Genomic DNA, 18622 nt, shown 5'->3' with positions numbered 1-18622 from the left:
GACTCACTTCCGCAGTGCCAGAAATCGCGTCTGCGCAGAAGCAATCCGGCCCACAGAGTGATCTCAGTGAGAGTGAACCGGCCCAGGCGAGGCAAACCTTGCCAACCCCGGCCCTAGTCTTTAGGTACCGGTAATTCCACCCCGCAAAACAACACAACCCTATTGGTTGTGGAGAGAACTCTTTCATACTCTAAAAAGCAGCTTTAGCACCTTAAAACAAACTCACTTTGTTCATTTTCCTTGTGCGCCGAAGGATCTCTTGCTGTTCACTCTTGGCAGAGGCTCTCTCCTGCCAAGGTTCTTCGTTTAATCTTGAAGATGCTGCTTTGTATTCAGAGCTTGCTATTTGGCCTTCATGTTTCAGTCCCACGATGTTACCTTCAACAGTCCCTGTTTGAGTAGCTACAGCTTTCACTTCAACTTTTGATGATCCAATATCCGCATTAATCTGTAGCATTGTTTTGGGATCAACCCCTTCTTCCTCAGTCAAAGTAGATTTGGATTCGACTTGCAGCTTCAGGAATTTATTTGCTTGCCTTTGCTGCTCAAGTTCAGTTCTTAGCTGAATAATCAGTTGCTTAAGATCTTTCTCATCTTTATTCTCTAGATGGCCACTTGAACTGTCTCGCTCGCTTGTGTTCAGATGTTCTAACAGGTTATTTGCAATTTGCATTTGTTCTTCTCTAGTTTTACCCAGAGGGCAGTGGGAGAGGGGGGGGAGAGAGAATAGTAACGATAAGAAAATATTATTATTATCTTCTATGATTTACATTATAAAATCATTAAAAAGAATTCACACATATTTCATAATCTCACATTGTGTCAGATATATACCACTTGCAGACTACTGTAATTAAGTGGTATATAAATTGATGAAATAAGTAAAATAAATTGTTGAAAGAAAGAAATCTCGGATACGTGACTTGGAGAAATCCAGGATGAGTTACAAAGAAATACCTTCTCAAAACACTACTGCTACTCAGAAGTTGAGCAGAACTGAGAAAGAGGGTTTGGCAGTAGAAATCTCAGGTATAAAATAATCCTAAAGTTACAGTTCTAGCGGCCAAATCAGACATGGCATTAATTGCATTAATGTGATTAATGACCACTTTTGGTTACGTAACTAGTCATAGGAAAGCCTACAGCTGTATACAACCTCCCTTGAGATCATGGATGGTGGAGAGGTGGAATTTAACTCTCTCTGAATCTGCCATGGTTCCAACTTCTCAGAAGCAGCTATTTCAGTTTCAAGGAAAGTGCCCAATCGCACCAAAGGAGGGTTCCCTTATAATGCACTCACCCGCTTTTAATAGATTTTTTTATTTCTTTCCAAGACCATGATGGGGGAGAAAGGGTTGAACTCCCTGCTTCCTCCCGCCAGTCCCAAGACTGTAGAGTCTGAAAGTTTAAGCCAGGAACTGCCAAACCTTTGGGGCCCATAGCCATATTCACTGTAAACCAGAGGAATAAACTATACCAAGTACATGCCACAACCTATTCCATAGTCTATAGTAGAATGCTTCTTTAAAGACTAGTGTAAATTATGGGGTAAGATCAGGGAGAGGACCCCGCAAGCACCAGGGAATAAATTTGTAAGCGCTGCCTGTGGGTGCCATACTGGCAATCTCTGGGATCCCCACATAGTCAAGCTGTCTTCTATTTTAATACCACAAATCAGTCTGAAAACATGTTGGAAGCATACTCCATCAGAAGCAATAGCCAACTTAGTAAATTTCCAGGCATAGCTCTGTATACTGCTTATGGACGTCAGCTTGGAAAGCAATTTCACAAACCAATGGAAACTAAATAGAAGGACATCACACTCCAAAACAAATCCTGTTGTTAATTTCAAGCATGTCAATAAAGAGATGTTGTGTGCCATTTGAAATACAAGCCAGGACTGAAAACAGAGGCATATAGAAGGCTGGCAGTTGAAAGAAAGAATGCTGAGTGTGTTTTTAATGCCATTCGTGAGTAGTAAGTTACCCAACACTATTGCCTTGACACCAATCAGGCTGAGAGAATTTACAGGAAAACATTAGGATGAATGGTGTATCAGAGTCCTAAAAATGCTGGAAGGGAAATGCTTCATAGCAAACTTTTATGTAAGGTTGAGAAAGGTGGCAATGTTATAGATTCGTATCTGAAGATCTCTCATCTGCCATTCCACATTGCTTTGGTGACTAATATTAACTTATGCTCTTCAGCTAATGAAGGATGAACAGCAAATAGTATCATTCATTTCAGAAGAGATCTGGCTGCTGAGCATTAGTGACCCCTGGCTTCAAACGAAGTAGCAGCTCTCTCTGAATTTCCCTAATCATATTCATATAATGCAGCAATCATTGCCATAAATGCAGTGTGGATCAATGAGGGTCCTATCTAGGGCTAAACCAGTATCATTTATTTGTTGTAACTATTTGTACTCTGCCTTTCAGAATATAAATATTTTCAAGGCAGCTTATAAATCAAAATACATTAATGAAATAACATTCAGCAATATTAAAACATAAATCATAAAGATTGTTTCCACCAGACAGGTGGTCATGGGAAGCAAGTTTTGAGGTCTTCTTTGCCTATACCCCTCTTTCCTGGAATACTTCCTATTATATGCAGGCAGCAAGAATGGGAGTGGGCATTTGGTAATTTTGGGGCACGAGCTTGATTTAACTACTCCCAGCTCACAATTTTCAGAGCTTTGCAACTCCCAACCATTTGGACAATCTTCTTCTATTGGCCTGGAAGGAACTGTGAGGTCTTTGCTCTGTCATTCTGTATGGTTTATCTTCACCCTTTTGCCCCCCTAAGGAGGCTGATTCCCAATATGTTGCCATCTTGCCATGAAGGAAAATGCATCTTGTAACTGATTTCTCTGACTGCGCTTTACATCTCCTAATTACTTAATTGCATGATGGACTAAAACGACTCTGAAGGAGGCTTGCCAATCTCTCAGGTAAATTAGAGAGCTCTGTTATCTAAATTCACTTTTAACACAATCACTTTCCTCTCTTTTGCAATAGAACTGTTAAAAGTGTCATGTCTATGCCACCCGCTTACCTAGATCCAAGCAGTGCCATTCCATTTTCATTTAAAAGAGACATGAGCAAACCACTCTCTCGAGCTTCGCCTTTTTCCCCTGTTGTGCTTCTGCCAAAGCATTTGCCATCAGCCAGCTCATGTTCAAACCCAGGCTTATTTAGATTCAGAAACTGTATATCCGAATAATCTGAAGGAGTTGCCTGCTGGAAAGAAAAATGCACTTACTTCTTTCCTTAAAAATAATAACTAGAGACAGGTATGCCAATGTTCTATTACTTTGGGGGCTGTGATCTTTACATAATAAGACTTTATCTTCTTGGAGGGGATTAATCTACATTAGAAAAGACAGTCTCAGTAAAATTATTCTGCATACCACTCATTAGTATCAACACTAATGAACACCAATTTGATACTGGTTTCTTCAGGGTGGGAGAAAAAGAAATAAAGAGCTGTCATAGGGGAACTAACAAGTTTTCCTTGAAAGTATCTCTAATGAGAAAGTGAAGGCTCCAATACTTTTTAGAAAAGCTATCCCTCAATTAAAGTAATCTTAGGTTGATTAATCCTCCATGTTTTAGTCAACGAATCAACTAATTCTGCATAAATTTGAATATGACAAAACAATAATCGATCTAGCATTTTAAAAAAATACTTTGTTTTCCTATGTAATATGCAGGTCGCATCTTAGAAGAGGCATCTCCCAATTTTCCCACATAGGATGGAATGCTTCATTTAATTTTATATGTGACTGTAATTAAAATAGTTGTTTATTACAGTTGCTACTGATGATGCTATGACTACTACTACTACCACTATTATTAAATCTGCTGCGCAATTAATCCAGGAGGGGCGCCTTTTAAAGTAGATCAGAACATTTTTAAAAAATCAAATAAGTAAGAGGATTAATTCACTAAAGGAACATAGCCTTACTTTTTAGTCATTTTTCCTGAGTGGTTCTGGGAGCTTGTTCATTTCTAGTGCCATTTGTTTAGGGTATTTTACCCTACAAATGGAGAAGGCTTTACTATCTCTCCAGCCCCTTAGATGCAGTTAGATAATTAAGATAATTCTTAAGGCCAAATTACAATTAGCCCTCATTAAAAATAAAGCCTACATTTTATTTTATTGTTTGTTTGTTTAAAAAGTAGTTACTAAAAGCCAACTCAATTTTTAAGAAAAATCATGGTAGTGTACAATAAAATCATTAAAACATAAGATTATAAAAGCATAAAACACATAGCAAAAGTGAATCTAATTCTCTAAATTCTCTAAAAAAAAAAAAAAACACCTGGCACCTAATTCTCTAAAAACACCTGGCAAAACATTTTTTCAGCAGATGACAAAATGACAAAATTATAGGTGCCTATCTGATTTCAATAGGAAAAGTGTTCCAAAGTACTGCTGTCACTATGCTAAAAGGCTTAGTTCATGTGTGAACTTCACAAACAAGGCAGTAGGAGGGGCCCTTCAGATGATTGCAGTGATATGGCCTGTGCAGAAGGGACAATGCCACCAGGTCCTAGGCTATTTATGGCCTTTATACACTAACAGTCATACCTTGAACTTGGCTTGGGAACATGCTGACATCCAGTGTAGAGCTTTTAGCACCAGTGCAACACACTGATTCAGAGCTGGTCTTGCCAAACCCAGATGAGATAAAGTTATAAGGCTATATACAATGCAAGCCCTACTCAGGGTATACCCACTTAAATTCATGGATACTACTAGCTCTCGTCCACTGATTCTAGTGGGACCATCCTGAATAAAATGTAGTTGGATACAACCCATTATTTATTAACAGCACTGCATGTGCTGGTCCACTTACAATAGTAAACCATTAAAATGCAATTATGAAACCATAAAAACAAGAACATATAGTGCCCTATTAAAAAAAAATTCCAAGAGCAGAGAAGAACAATTCCAGAGTAACATCAATAATATTTTAACCCAATTTTAAAGGGTTATTAAAAAAAAAACCCAACATCCAAAATATATTCAACACTACAAAGTCACTTTTCTGCATTCCACAGCTGGGGTGCTACCACCAAAAGGTGGTGAGCCACCAGTCATACCTCACTTGGCAGGGGCTCCCAGAGGGTCAAATTAATTATGCAAGGCAAGAAGTATTTGTTCCTTCAGGTAACCTGGCACACTGCCTGCTTCATCACACTTGTTGATATGATTGTTGGAGGCGGTGCTGCTCATAACTCTGACACCTCTTCCATTTAGTAAGAAAGGCTGCAGCAGATCTGAGGTTCAACCCTCAGCATCTCCAAGTAGGGCTAGAAATGACCTGTGTCCGTCGACAGCTGAACTGCTGTCAGTCGGCCAGATATGCCAGTGCTCCGATTTGGTACAAGGCAACTTCTTATAGTTCTATAACTTAAGCCCTGTGAACCATTTTGACAGTTGGGCATAGCTGCCCACTTGTCAGTCACCTGATTTAACCACGATGCCAGGTGATGTGTTTTCCGTTAATTGCACTCTTTGAAATCAATCAGCTGACCAGTTGCACTTGCAAAGCCCTGTTCCTTTGCCTGCACAGCTTCAAACCACACTGGCAAGGGAGCAGGGTGTTGCACATGCCATTGGATCAGCTGATCAGGAGTTGTCTGCAAATGCTGCTTTCAGCAGGGAGCCCTGTCTTTACTTTCCCCAAACCTGATGCCATACATTGTTTGGTGTAGAGCAGGTGAGTGTGGCTTGGGAGGAAATTGTCTCATGGATCAAATTCTGGGCCTAATTAGGTCCATGGCCAAGGGGTTCCCCAACAATGACTTAAGCAAAGATGACCATGAAGTGTTACCAACTTATGGACACTGTGAGCAGGAGGGCAGTGAGGAGGATAAGGACTACAGTATTTCATTGCATACTGGTCACCACCGTGTAATAATCACACACCCCTTTATCAGACCCCGAAATTGGTGCCAGAGCATTCCTCCGCATAATAGTTCCAGGGGTAATTCTCAGCATGCGCATTATCGGTACCAGTATATTTCTGTACATGGTCGGGGGCAGAGGTGGCAACTCTGAGGGATTATGGCAGTGCTGTAAAGGAGGTCAAGCGAAAAACATGAAATTGCAGCCTGTGATCACCGAGGCTCTTCTACTCTCGCTTTCCCTGTGGAAAACTCTGGTGCCTTGGCCAAATTTTGTGGCACTGCCTGCATACCTCTCTTGCACAGTCCCTGACCCAGCACGAGGAAGAGAAAGAGGGATGGGCTTGAGTTTGAGGAGAAGCATCTGGGTGGCAAGGAGGTGAAGACGGGTGAGCGAGCGTATGAGAATTTTCCTCTTTCACTGTGCCTTCTGAGGCAGGTTGGATGAGGGCAGTGCGAGTGGGTGGTATGTGTGTGTGGGGGGGGTAGTTTTGTGAGGAGCCTGCGCTCTGGGACATGCTGGCTTCCAGCCACCACGCCAGCTTCCAACCACCTTACCATAATTCACCGCATAATGGTCGTACCCTTTTTGGAAATGAAAAATTGACACAAAAAATGTGACCATTACGTAGTGAAATACAGTAATAGGAGGAAAAACAATGGAACAAAGTAACTGATTGAAGGTCTCTATTGCCGGGAGAGATCTCAGTGCATTGCAGCTGGTATTAGAAACCTTGGACCGCCTGCAGAGCAAATAGCTTCGGGCAGCTGAAGTGAGCCAAAGCACAAACTAAGTAAACCAAATTTCTACAAGGGTAAACTTACTGAGTCACTTGAAGCTCAGACCTGCATATTCCAAAAGGAAAGGGCTATTAAAACTATTTAAACACACTAGACAAAAATCCCACCTCATTGGGTGTCTCAGTAGATTGGCCACTCTGGCTGTTTGTCTGGTCGTTGAAAGCTTCTGTCAGAGTCCGACTTTCTTCTGTTCTTTCAAGGGACTACACAAATGAATGGAATGATATGAAAAATGTAGCACTCGCAAAACAAAATCTGGTGATATGAAACGTGTACAAATAAGTCATGTCTTTTTTTGTTTTTTAAAAAATGAAATTGAAAAAATATATGCCTGGAATAGAGTAACAAACATTAGATTAGAGGCCATCAAAAGGATCCAAAAATATACCAATTTTAAAAAGCAATCAATTCAAATTCATGAATATTGATCATGGCTATCAGCAATACAGGACTCGGATACTTCAAGCAAGGGATGAATTCTCCAAAATTTGAATTGGATAAGATCAGGCTAAGCTGCACTATTCAAAAGGAGACAGTAAATTGCTCGGCATGAGCTGAGTCAATTCAAAAATCAATTCAAACCCTGTTTTGATCCTAGTCAATGATGTAACACAGTCAGATCCCAGTTCATCCCTTCCCCAATTTCTCTCTTCTTTCCCTCTTATTCACTTATGAAGCAGTTGCTGTTTCACTGGCAGAAAGTGAGAGGGGCATCTCTCCCTGCTCCAGCATCTAGTATGCTGCTGCAAAGTGTGTCAGATGCAAATAAATCTGGGAAATTGAGTTTTCTCCAAAGGTGGTGGCCGTTGCCCTAGGGGAAATTGATTTCCCATGTCTACTTGCATCTGGAATGCTGCATAGCAGCACGTCAGACCCTGGAACGAGGAATGAGGCCTTCATTTCACTTGCTACCCCTGTTCAGAGAAGAACAAGCCAAGCTGTGGTAGGGGAGGAAGGAGACGAACTGGAAAATCATGGGCAGATGGGATGTAAACTGTTGAATAATTCAAGCAACATAATCCTCATCCAAAAATACAAGGCTGGACATGAGGCTAAGACTGAATGTACACCACACAACAGCTAAAGCTCCAATTTTGGGACTAACTTCCAAGCAAGCATATGTTAGATTGGGTTGTTAGTCAGCATGTATGACATTCAAGTGCCAGGCTTGGGCACATGCCAGGTCTGTGGGCTGCCTAGTGTTTCCTCCTAGTTTTACAGCAGGCAATGGGGGAGCAGTTTCAGTACTTGTCTAACAAGGCTATGAATCTATTCTCCACCAATATCTCAGAACCACAAAGACTGGATTTATTATGGCATAAGCTTTCAAGGACTAGGGCCCATTTTGTCTAATGCATCTGATGGCTACAATAAATCAGTTGGTATTTAAGGTGCCTGTTGACTCTTTTTGTGCTTGCTCCAACAAACTAGCTTGGCTGCCCTTCTGTGTCTTAGTTTATGAATTAAGGCAATAGCCACCAAGCACTGCTTAAACCTAACTGAGGTTGTCTGCTCATTTTCTTAATGAGGTTGAAAATTCATTTTTAAAACTTCTGCTGCAGTTATAAATAAAAAAGACATGTTCCACTGTAACTTTTTAAGCTTGACCAAATTTATGTAGCTAAAAGAGATATTGGGTTCAAATATTTATGGGATTATTGTTCCTTCAGCCTTCTATGTTATGGGTAGGATGGGCGGGGAGCACACAAGTATCAGAACATGCTCCCATGCTCTGATCCAGCACTACATGCACAGGAAGGAACTCCCAAATGTGTGGGAGTTGCATGGGGCACCACATCAGCAAACTTAGCTGACATGCATATTCCTCTCTCTGGACCCAATAGCTTGGGTTGCACAGAGTCATTTCATATATGCTAATGCTCTGATCAGTCTGCCAACCTGCCCCTGCCTTCCCTGTCCAATGGCCAACAGGCTGGTTTTCATCTGTTTAAAAAGGGGGTCCCCACCACCCCATGCTCCTTTGCAGCACAGGACCAAATCTACCTTTGGGCAAAACACCACCTGGGCAGAGTGCAAGGAATTTGGCTGGGAAAAGGTTCTCAGTAGATCATGGCCTACTAAATGCCAGCTTTTCAGAACACCCTCAAGCATTCAAGTTTACATGTTCTAAAGAAGGGGGCGTAGGATCTTCAGGCCCACGAGCGACCCTCAAGGCTCTGCACCCAGCACCCAGCACCCTCCTTAGGCCACATCTCCTTACCGACCCTGCTTCAGTGCATTTGCCCTGCTGGAATGTTTCACTGAACTATGAGCATGCTATGTGCTTGTGTGAATGAAGGGGTGTGTGTATGTGGTAGGGTTATCATATTTTGAAGAGCAAAAAAGAGGACACATTTGCCAACTTCTACTTTTAACTATGGATCATGATATTTCTCATTTTAAATACCCCTACTATATGTAGGCTATAGAAGCTGCGATATATTGCGAGTGGCAATGTTCTTAACTTTCATATGTAGAAATAAACCAGGGCTATCAAGCAAGGTTTTGCTACAGCTCCTAAAGTAATTTTCTATTGTGTTAGTTGAATTTAAAATTCCTGCTGATCTCCTTCCCAATACTCCCAGTTGTGAAATCCCACTGGGTTTTAAGGCATGTTGTGCCATAAGGCTGTTTATATCGTTCTGTTTTAATTACAAAAGCCACATAGATAGGACTTTATATATCTTCCAGAAGCCAGTTCTCAAAAGTTGAATCTTAAACGTTTTGGAAGTTCACGTTTTCTTCAATTATTTTTTTGGTCAGATTTCCAATTTGTGCAGATTCTGCTCCTTGTTTACCCCCACCCCTCCAAAGCAACCAAAGCCACCATGCTGCTTGCCTATAATTTGGATTCCTATTCTTTCCCTAAATTAATTAATAGCCATCATAATAATTAATACTTAATGATGAGGATACAAAAATTAAAACTTGGAGAAAGTTATTTCTCCTAGATTGACTAGCTCCTGACAGGAAAACCACCATACTAGTTCTGGTTAGACAGAGGCAGGAGCCAAAGTTACCCAGGCACTGACTGTCCCTCGCTTTCAGCTCTGGGTGGGCTGGTCCTGTCGTATTCTTCCCACCTTTGCAATCTCACCCCTGCTCCCCACTTCTGGCATCAACAATATAAAACTGGGGTTGGGGGTTATTATTGCTCTCACTGTTGTTGTTGTTGTTTTAAACTCACTTACCTTTGGAGGCGTGAAAGCAGTGAGGTCCCTGTGTGTTTCTCTCAAAGTGTGGAAGAAGGGAGAGGGGGAGGGTACGGGGGGGGGGGGTGTCAAAATTTTAAAATCCTCTCCCGTTTGTGCAATGTGCTGCCAAAACAGAATCCAGTCAGTTAGCGTGCTTTTGCCATACTTGCAATGCTGGCAAGTGGGGCGGTTTGAGGTTGGGAGGGAGAAGTGGTGAAAGGAGCAGAGTCTGCAAATGCCCTGAGTGCCTGGAGCACACCGGATGGAAAGCTTCTTCCCAAGCTGCACCAATTCATCTCTCTCTCCCTGCCACATCCTCCCCTTCACACACACCCGATACCTTCCAGATTGGCTGCATTGTGCTGGGAGCTGGTGGGATGGAGAGGGCAGGAAAGAGAGCAAGGGCCACAAGAATAAGATTTGAGCTGCTCCAGTTCCAAGAGGAGCTTGTATATTTCACAGGGAAACTGACATGCTGGGGGAAAGAGAAAGAGGTTTGGATTCCTGGTGCCTGTGTGTGGCTGGGATGGAGTGTGGCAAGAGTATTTATTTTTATGAATGGTCAGAACATTCACTGGCTGGCAGGGGTGGGTGGCAGGCTCTTGATTGGCAGGAAGTGGCTGTGTAAAGCCTCCCTCCCCTGCCTGCTTTTTTTCCATTGGGAGATTCCTGGAAGTATGGAGTGGGATGTTGATAAGGAAGAGGGGAAAGTGAGCTGGTCCCCGCCTATCCCTGCAGCAGAAGAGGGAAGAGAGGTTGGGTAAGATGATCCAGGGGCTTGGAGAGAGATCCCACAGGAAGAAAAGCAAAAAACAAAAAACCCCAAAACAACCTCATGAGACCCGTAATGGTACCAAACAAAAAAAACACTGGACATTCTGCCAAATTTTAAAAATCCACCCATCCCTGTGAGAACAGGACACAGCTCTTTTCAGCTACATTTCCTTCTTCTGATGAAAGATTTTGAACTCAAATATTCAGGAAGCTGCTTTAATGGTGTTAAAGCCAGGAGAAGAATTCATTATCCTGTACAGATGTTATCTGGGATTAAAAGAACCTGCTTTTAGGGTGGAAACATTGTCAAGGATGGCCTATAGTCAGTCAAGAGGGAGCAGCCAGGAGAGAAACCAAGAGCAAGGAGTTGGATCCATCAGCAGATCATGGATGAGAAACAAATCTGGCCGCCACCCCCCCTCCACACAAGTCCACATTTGACCCAGAAGGTGGGGAGGGGAGTGATAAATGTTGAAGTCATGGGGAAAATAGGTTTTCCCTCCCACCCAGGGCCAAACACAAATTTGGGGACAACTGAAAAATCTTCAATACATTCTTTAGCACCCTTTACAGATCAAATATCACTTTGTTATTTTAGAAACATAAAATGTATTGTGGTCTGTCATAAAGAAGTGTGCATGCACACGAAAGCTCATACCAGGAACAAACTCAGTTGGTCTCTAAGGTGCTACTAGAAAGAATTTTCGATTTTGTTTTGTATATCCGAAGTACAGTTTAGTCATACAATAATTACAAAATAAATTTAGAGGTTTGTTTGTTTTTTTAAGTTACAAAAGGAGCTATAAGCTGCCAAACTGTAAGAAACCTAAGCATCTCTTTGGTTTCGTCAATTTATGAAGAGCTAGCAAAAAGTAAAAAAGTAAAAAACAGAAGAAACCATCAACATTATAGTAAAAACAAAGAAAGTTATTGTGCATTCTGAAAATCATTACATCTCCTCCAGGCCTTCACAGTGTGAAGCAGACATAAAGCACTCATTTGCATAAAAAGAGCTGAGAAAAAGAAGGTTGGGGTAGGGGGAGAAGACTCAATGTATACTACATAAAATTTAATCAGTGTCATTTTCTGAGTTATCATTACCAGTTTCTGCTTCTTTTTATTATTTTTATTTGCCAGCACATTTATCATGAATTTCTAAAAACTAATGGCTTGACTGGAGATGCAAAACATGGGGGTCATTTTGGATTCACAGCTGTCCATGGAGGCGCAGGTTGATTCAGTGTCCAGGATGGCTGTCTAACAGCGACGGCTGAGACCCTACCTGCCTGCACACTGTCTCACTGGAGTGGTACATGCTCTGGTTATCTCCTGCTTGGACTACTGCAATGCGCTCTACATGGGGCTACCTTTGAAGGTGACTCAGAAACTACAATTAATCTAGAATGTGGCAGCTAGACTGATGACGGGGAGTGGCTGCCGGGACCATATAACACCAGTCCTAAAGGATCTACATTGGCTCCTAGTACATTTCCAAGTGCAGTTCAAAGTGTTGATGCTGACCTTTAAAGCCCTAAATGGTCCTAGCACTGGATACCTGAAGGTGCGTCTCTGCCCCCATTGTCCAGCCCGGACACTGAGGTCCAGCTCTGAGGGCCTTCTGGCAGTTCCCCCACTGCAAGAAGTGAGGTTACAGAGAACCAGGCAGAGGGTCTTCACAGTAGATGCACCCACCCTGTGGAACACCCTCCTGTCAGATGTCAAGGAAATGAACAACTATATGAAAAAGACATCTGAGGGCAGCTTTTAATGTTTGATGGTGTTCTTTTATATTGTTGGAAGCAGCCCAGAGTGACTGGCGTAGCCCAATGAGATGGACAGGGTACTGGTACTACTACTATTACTACTACTAATTTTTTTAAAGCATCTCTTCCCTTTCACATGTTGGTACATTTCTTTATTTGGTATATTTTCAGACATAGAAAAGTTTCTTTCACAAGCTGCAAAGATTGAGGTATATGAAGTAAGCAAGAAGAAGGCTCAGAAGTTGTGTTGCCTTGCCACCATATTGCAGGAGGGATATATTTGGCAGAATCCCAGACTGCATTACTCAACCAAAATACCTGAAGCTGTTCGGTTTTGTGCAGCTTTTGAAAGTATTGCATACATTTTTATCTGAAAGTATTGCATACGCTTTCTGTTCTTTTGTGTTGCTCTGTACTTTCACCCACCTCCTGGTCTTTGGAGGCCCAGTCAAGAGGACCGAAGCAGATCCACCAAACATGCCAACAAGAGGAAGCCCACAAGCAAAGAAGGTACTGAATCCTTCTTCCTTCTCTTGCAAAAAAGACTACGCCCCCTATCTTGCATTTGGCAATTGTAATCTCAGTGTAAAAACTCAGGACTTGCTTTTGTCCTCTGGGTACAGAAACTGTAATAATCCAATTCTGTACATAAAGGTAAAGGTAAAGGTAAAGAGACCCCTGACCATTAGGTCCAGTCACGGACGACTCTGGGGTTGCGGCACTCATCTCGCTTTACTGCCCAAGGGAGCCGGCGTACAGCTTCCGGGTCGTGGCCAGCATGACTAAGCCACTTCTGGCAAAAGTCTTCCTATTACATAGTTTTTAGACATCACTCTGGAGGTGTAAAAATATGAATGTATTGTCTTAAACATTTTATTCATCATTCATCCCAAAAGAAAATACTTCATATTCCAACGTTTTTCAATTGTAGGGGGTAAAAAGGGGTTGGAGGGAAATGAGGGTTTAGTTTTCTTCCATTTTCCCATCTTTCCCCTCAGGACTTCACATTTCTAGTGGCAGTGGGGAGCACTCACTTGTCAATCACCTGACATAATAATGATGGCACATGAACTGCTTTTCCCCATATGGACAAACAGCTGATTAGCAGTGCTTGCAAGCAACAGCCATGTTTTTACCTGCCTCACGGGCAAAATCATATATAGGCATGGTTGCACCAAAACAGCCTGAAAGGACAAATGAGAAGGCCTGGTGTGCCTAATTAGGCTTGTGGGTCAGAGTTTCCCCACCCTTGCAGGGAGATCAAGCTAGGATATAGCTGGAAATTAGAAATCAGAAAACAAGCCAGGATCCAGGAAAGTCAATGGCCAGTCTGAGTGGTCAAAGTAATCATTTGAAACCTATCTATGAACTAAGTGGTGGGTTCTTGGTGCCAGGCCCATGGTGCCCCACTATTAAGAGCCAATGGGAGATTTGGGTCATGTGAGAAAACGTTTACTGAAAAGAAAAATATTTTATTAAGACAACAGATGGCTTTTTCTTAAGGCTGGCTTCATACATTACCTAAGAGAGTAAAAAAGCATCAAGGATTATATCCAACTAAGTTTTATTCAAAGTAGACCTTCTGGAATTAGTGGACCTGTTGGTCATGTCCATTGATTCCAATGGGTCTTCCCGGAGTAGAACTAACACTGGATAGAACTCCAAGTGTATAAACAGAGGCCTGACAGTTGGCTTAATCCAGCAGGGCTCTTACGCACTTAAGAAGGACATGAAGGCAAGAGACCTCCCTCCACCATTGTTTCCCAGCAAATGGTCTTCAGAAGCATACTGCCTCTGAAACTTGATACGAAAAAGCATAGTCACCAAGAGCTCCTTCCTGACCAGCACCAAGTTAATAAAATTGTGTTGATCTACTTTAAAGGCCACCAAAGAAGCAATAGAGCTGCATTCAAGACTTCAAGTGTTAGCTTCTGAGTGATGGAGAAATTGCTGCACCCCAAGGAAGAGACTTTTAATGCTTGACCAATTTTTTCCCCTAAATGTAAAATATGTGGCTCAAGGCCAGGAGAAGGTCTACGAAGGATAAAGCTTCCTCTTTCAAATCATCCCATGGCAATGAAAAACCTTGAGAATGTGTTTTTTCCTAAATGAATAGTTGATATGCTTGGTTTGCAAAGATCCCATGAGTCCCAGAGGCAGGACTCAGCACATCTGAAAGCAGATGTTCAGAGGACAGCAGAAAAACAACCTTTTTTATCTCTCTTTTGGAGCCCAAAGGCACCCCATACTGCTCAGAGCTGCGGCAACCCAAGGGAGACATGACTTAGGAAGACTCTACGGCGGGGCTTAGCAGGATTGTGTTTCTGCTATCTTCACAGAAAGAAAAAAATGGTACAATTTTTAAAACAGCCAAGAGAAAGTCCTGAGCTCAGAGAGTAATATCTTGATAGGCATCATGTGCTGGTTGAGAGAAATGAACAAATCCCATGGCAGCACCAAATGAAGCAGATTCCAATACGTTAAAATAAGCCCCACTACCCAGATTTCACCAATGCAAGTGACACACTCAATGCTGTACAGAGCTGAGGGCCAAATTAGATGTGATGATGGAGACACACACACACCCCAGATACACCCTCCTACTGTTTTTAAAGCTGTTCATAGCACCTTAAGGAAGCAAGGGAAGAGATCTGGATCAGCACTGTTGTGCTGCAGCCTTGCTTCCCTATGAAAACACCCCCCAAAACTCCTACAAAAAACTGCCTACAAGATATGTAGGTATATCCCAGGAATGTGTATGTTTTAAGTTCTGGGCACTGCATTTCAAGGATTTAGACAAATGACTTTAGAAAAAGTCAATGAAGAGGGTCAGTATGCAGTCCTGTAGGGAAATGTTGATGGAACTGGAGTGGAGTGGCCACCTACATATTACAGGCCCTGAAACTCAGGCCACCTTTTGGCTAACTTACCTCAGCCCTAGTCCTATGTAACTTCCTGACATAGACACAGTCGACATGCCCTGTTATTGCTCTATATCTCATCGGTATTACTCAGCATGATTTTACACTTAATATTCTAACTGTATTCGTGGTATTCTATGTATAATTGCGACAAGTCACTGCCTGGTCTCTCACAATGTGCTATGGCCATATGGCTAATGCAATAAATAAATTGACTGATTGATTGATTGATGGAACTGGGATGCTTAGCTTGGAGAAAGCCGTGTAAGCACCTGAAGGGCCGTCAGACAGAAGAGGGCACAGTTTTGCCCCAGGTGACAAGATAGAATCCAATGAAGTTACAGGAGATGAGATTTTGGTCAAACATTGATGGTAAGAGTAGTTCAACAATCTGCAATCACACTATCCCTAAAAGCAACTATCTCAGCTTAACCTACCTCACAGGTGTATTGTTGGGGGGGGGGTGGAATAACCAACTACATCCAGTAAGGATAAGGCACAAAAAGATACATAATAAATACAACATAACAGAATAGTACTTATCTGTTCCGAGTGTATCACACTTTTTGACAGCATAACTCTTTTCAGAGCATACCCAATTATCTGAAAGGCAACTTTTTCCAGTTTCTCTTATTTTGCTAAAAAATATAGGGCTATTGAATGTCCAGGACAGACATTAAATATAAAAATACATATATTTGTGTATGTGTGCTACTCTTCAAGAAGAAATAGGATTGTTTGCACACTAGTACCAGAAGCACTGTGATACCACTGTGTAACATTGGGGGGGGGGGTGGAGGGGGAGAGGAAAGCAAGTTTTCAGGCAATATTTCCTCCCCCCCCCCAAAAAAAATTAACATACAGACTCTGGGATTAAGGCCATATTAGATATCAGATTGGGGACATGGGTGGCGCTGTGGTCTAAATCACTGAGCCTAGGGCTTGCCGATCAGAAGGTCGGTGGTTAGAATCCCCGCGACAGGGTGAGCTCCTGTTGCTCAGTCCCTGCTCCAGCCAACCTAGCAGTTCGAAAGCACGCCAAAGTGCAAGTAGATAAATAGGAACTGCTCCGGTGGGAAGGTAAACGGCATTTCTGTGCGCTGCTCTGGTTCGCCAGAAGCGGCTTAGTCATGCTGGCCACATGACCCGGAAGCTGTACGCCAGCTCCCTCGGCCAGTAAAGCAAGATAAGCGCCGCAACCCCAGAGTCGTTCGCGACTGGACCTAATGGTCAGGGTCTCTTTACCCTTTACCTAGATAACAGATTAGAAAAGACTGAAATGAGTGGTGGAGAACACTTGGCCAACATCATTTTTCCAAGAGCAACCAGTCAGATGCTTCTGCAGTCCTCCACCACGGCATGAAGGCTACTGTTATCCACTGCTGCCTCCCCCCAGCCCATAATTGGTATTCACAGACAAACTGCTTCTGAATTTGATAAATCTATCCAAGAATCGCCCATTTGAAAACCATTCATTCTGTCTACCTTAAGATCTGTCTTTCCCCCATCTCTACTCTTTTGCAAGCTCCATGCAACTTCTGAGGCCTTGCTCCATGGTCCCCTACTGAATTGTAGACTCACAGACCTGGAAGCAATCTTTGTGACCATCTGCACCAACAATGCCAGATCTGCATTGCAACTACAGCATCCCTGACAGATTACTGATGGCATTTAAGCAGAGGCTAGATGGCAAAGAGTCCACAATCTCCCGAGACAGGTGCAACAGTGTGTATATCCCACCTTTCCTCCAATGACCTCAAGGTGGTATACATGTTTCTCTTCTTCCCCATTTTATATTTGTTACAACCCTGTGAGGTAGGTTAGGCTGAGGAATTGTGATTGACCCAAGATCACCTAGTGAGTTTCATGGCTGGGCAGTGTTTTAAACCCTGGTCTCTCTAATCAAACACTCCAACCGCTACATCATGATTTTACCATTGCAGAGTTTATCCCAATGGAACCTCAGGCCCAAGGACCAAATGCAGCCTACCAGGATTCTCTATCTGGTCTTTAGGACTCTCCCCAGGCCACACAACCTACTGACCCTTCTTTGCACCCTCCTTGAAATTTGTTTCTGGCTCAAATGTGGCCATTTGCTCTGAGAATGCATCTACCTTGCCTGCAAGCCACTGGTATTCTCAGAGTTCAAGGACACATTCCAGCCAGGCAAAAACACTCAGGGTTCAAAGCTGTGCCTGGAGGAGCATCAATAGGAGTATAGCATCTAGATCAAGGGAAGTAATAGTACCACTATATTCTGCTCTGGTCAGACCTCACCTGGAATACTGTGTCCAGTTCTGGGCACCACAGTTCAAGAAGGATACTGACAAGCTGGAACGTGTCCAGAGGAGGGCAACCAAAATGGTCAAAGGCCCGGAAACAATGCCTTATGAGGAACGGCTTAGGGAGCTGGGTATGTTTAGCCTGGAGAAGAGAAGGTTAAGGGGTGATATGATAGCCATGTTCAAATATATAAAAGGATGTCATATAGAGGAGGGAGAAAGGTTGTTTTCTGCTGTTCTATAGAAGTGGACATGGAGCAATGGATTCAAACTACAAGAAAGAAGATTCCACCTAAACATTAGGAAGAACTTCCTGACAGTGAGAGCTGTTCAGCAGTGGAATTTGCTACCAAGGAGTGTGGTGGAGTCTCCTTCTTTGGAGGTCTTTAAGCGGAGGCTTGACAGCCATCTGTCAGGAATGCTTTGATGGTGTTTCCTGCTTGGCAGGGGGTTGGACTGGATGGCCCTTGTGGTCTCTTCCAACTCTATGATTCTATGAAATTGCAAGGGCAGAGAAGCCTGAAGTGTCACATTGGGTCCCCGGTCCTTAGAATTTACCATCCCTGGTGTAGCAGAAGTACTTGTGTATTCAGGGGAAGGGCCAAAACTCAGCGGTAAAGGCATCTGGTTTGCATTCAGAAGGCTCCAGATTCAACCCCCAGCATCTCCAAAAAGGTTCCCTGCCCCAATTCTATTGTATTTTAAACTGCTGTTAGTCGCCCTGAGATTATTTATGATTTATGATGAGGGATGGGGTAGAAAGCTTAGAAATAAAACTAAACAAAATACTTTTTCAGTTAAGTTTGCTAGGTATCCAGTAGTATTGGAGCTTTTTCAGTTGCAATGCCAGTTCCACAGAACGGCCTCCTCAGGGAGGCCCATCAAGTCCAAGCACTCGGGTCCTTTGAGACATAAGGTTAAGACCTGGCTCTTCGAGAAGGCTTTGGGGGTCTTTCATTTTCATGAAAG

At 42.7% G+C, this 18622-nt stretch overlaps 1 protein-coding gene across 1 annotated transcript in view; it reads right to left on the bottom strand.

The window, feature by feature from the left end:
- Nucleotides 1-18622, bottom strand: part of CDK5RAP2 (CDK5 regulatory subunit associated protein 2) — a 144501-nt gene that overhangs the window by 49090 nt on the left and 76789 nt on the right. The window contains exons 20-22 of the mRNA XM_033138209.1: nt 6827-6922; nt 3058-3242; nt 227-683 (exon numbers count right to left, since the gene is read on the bottom strand). Of these exons, the coding sequence (XP_032994100.1) occupies nt 227-683; nt 3058-3242; nt 6827-6922 (738 nt within the window). The remainder of the gene's footprint in view (nt 1-226; nt 684-3057; nt 3243-6826; nt 6923-18622) is intronic.

The sequence above is a fragment of the Lacerta agilis genome, chromosome Z, assembly GCF_009819535.1.
Source record: "Lacerta agilis isolate rLacAgi1 chromosome Z, rLacAgi1.pri, whole genome shotgun sequence".
Classification (NCBI taxonomy): domain Eukaryota; kingdom Metazoa; phylum Chordata; class Lepidosauria; order Squamata; family Lacertidae; genus Lacerta; species Lacerta agilis.
Note: the sequence above shows the minus strand (reverse complement) of the source record. Positions and strands in the feature narration are given on the sequence as shown.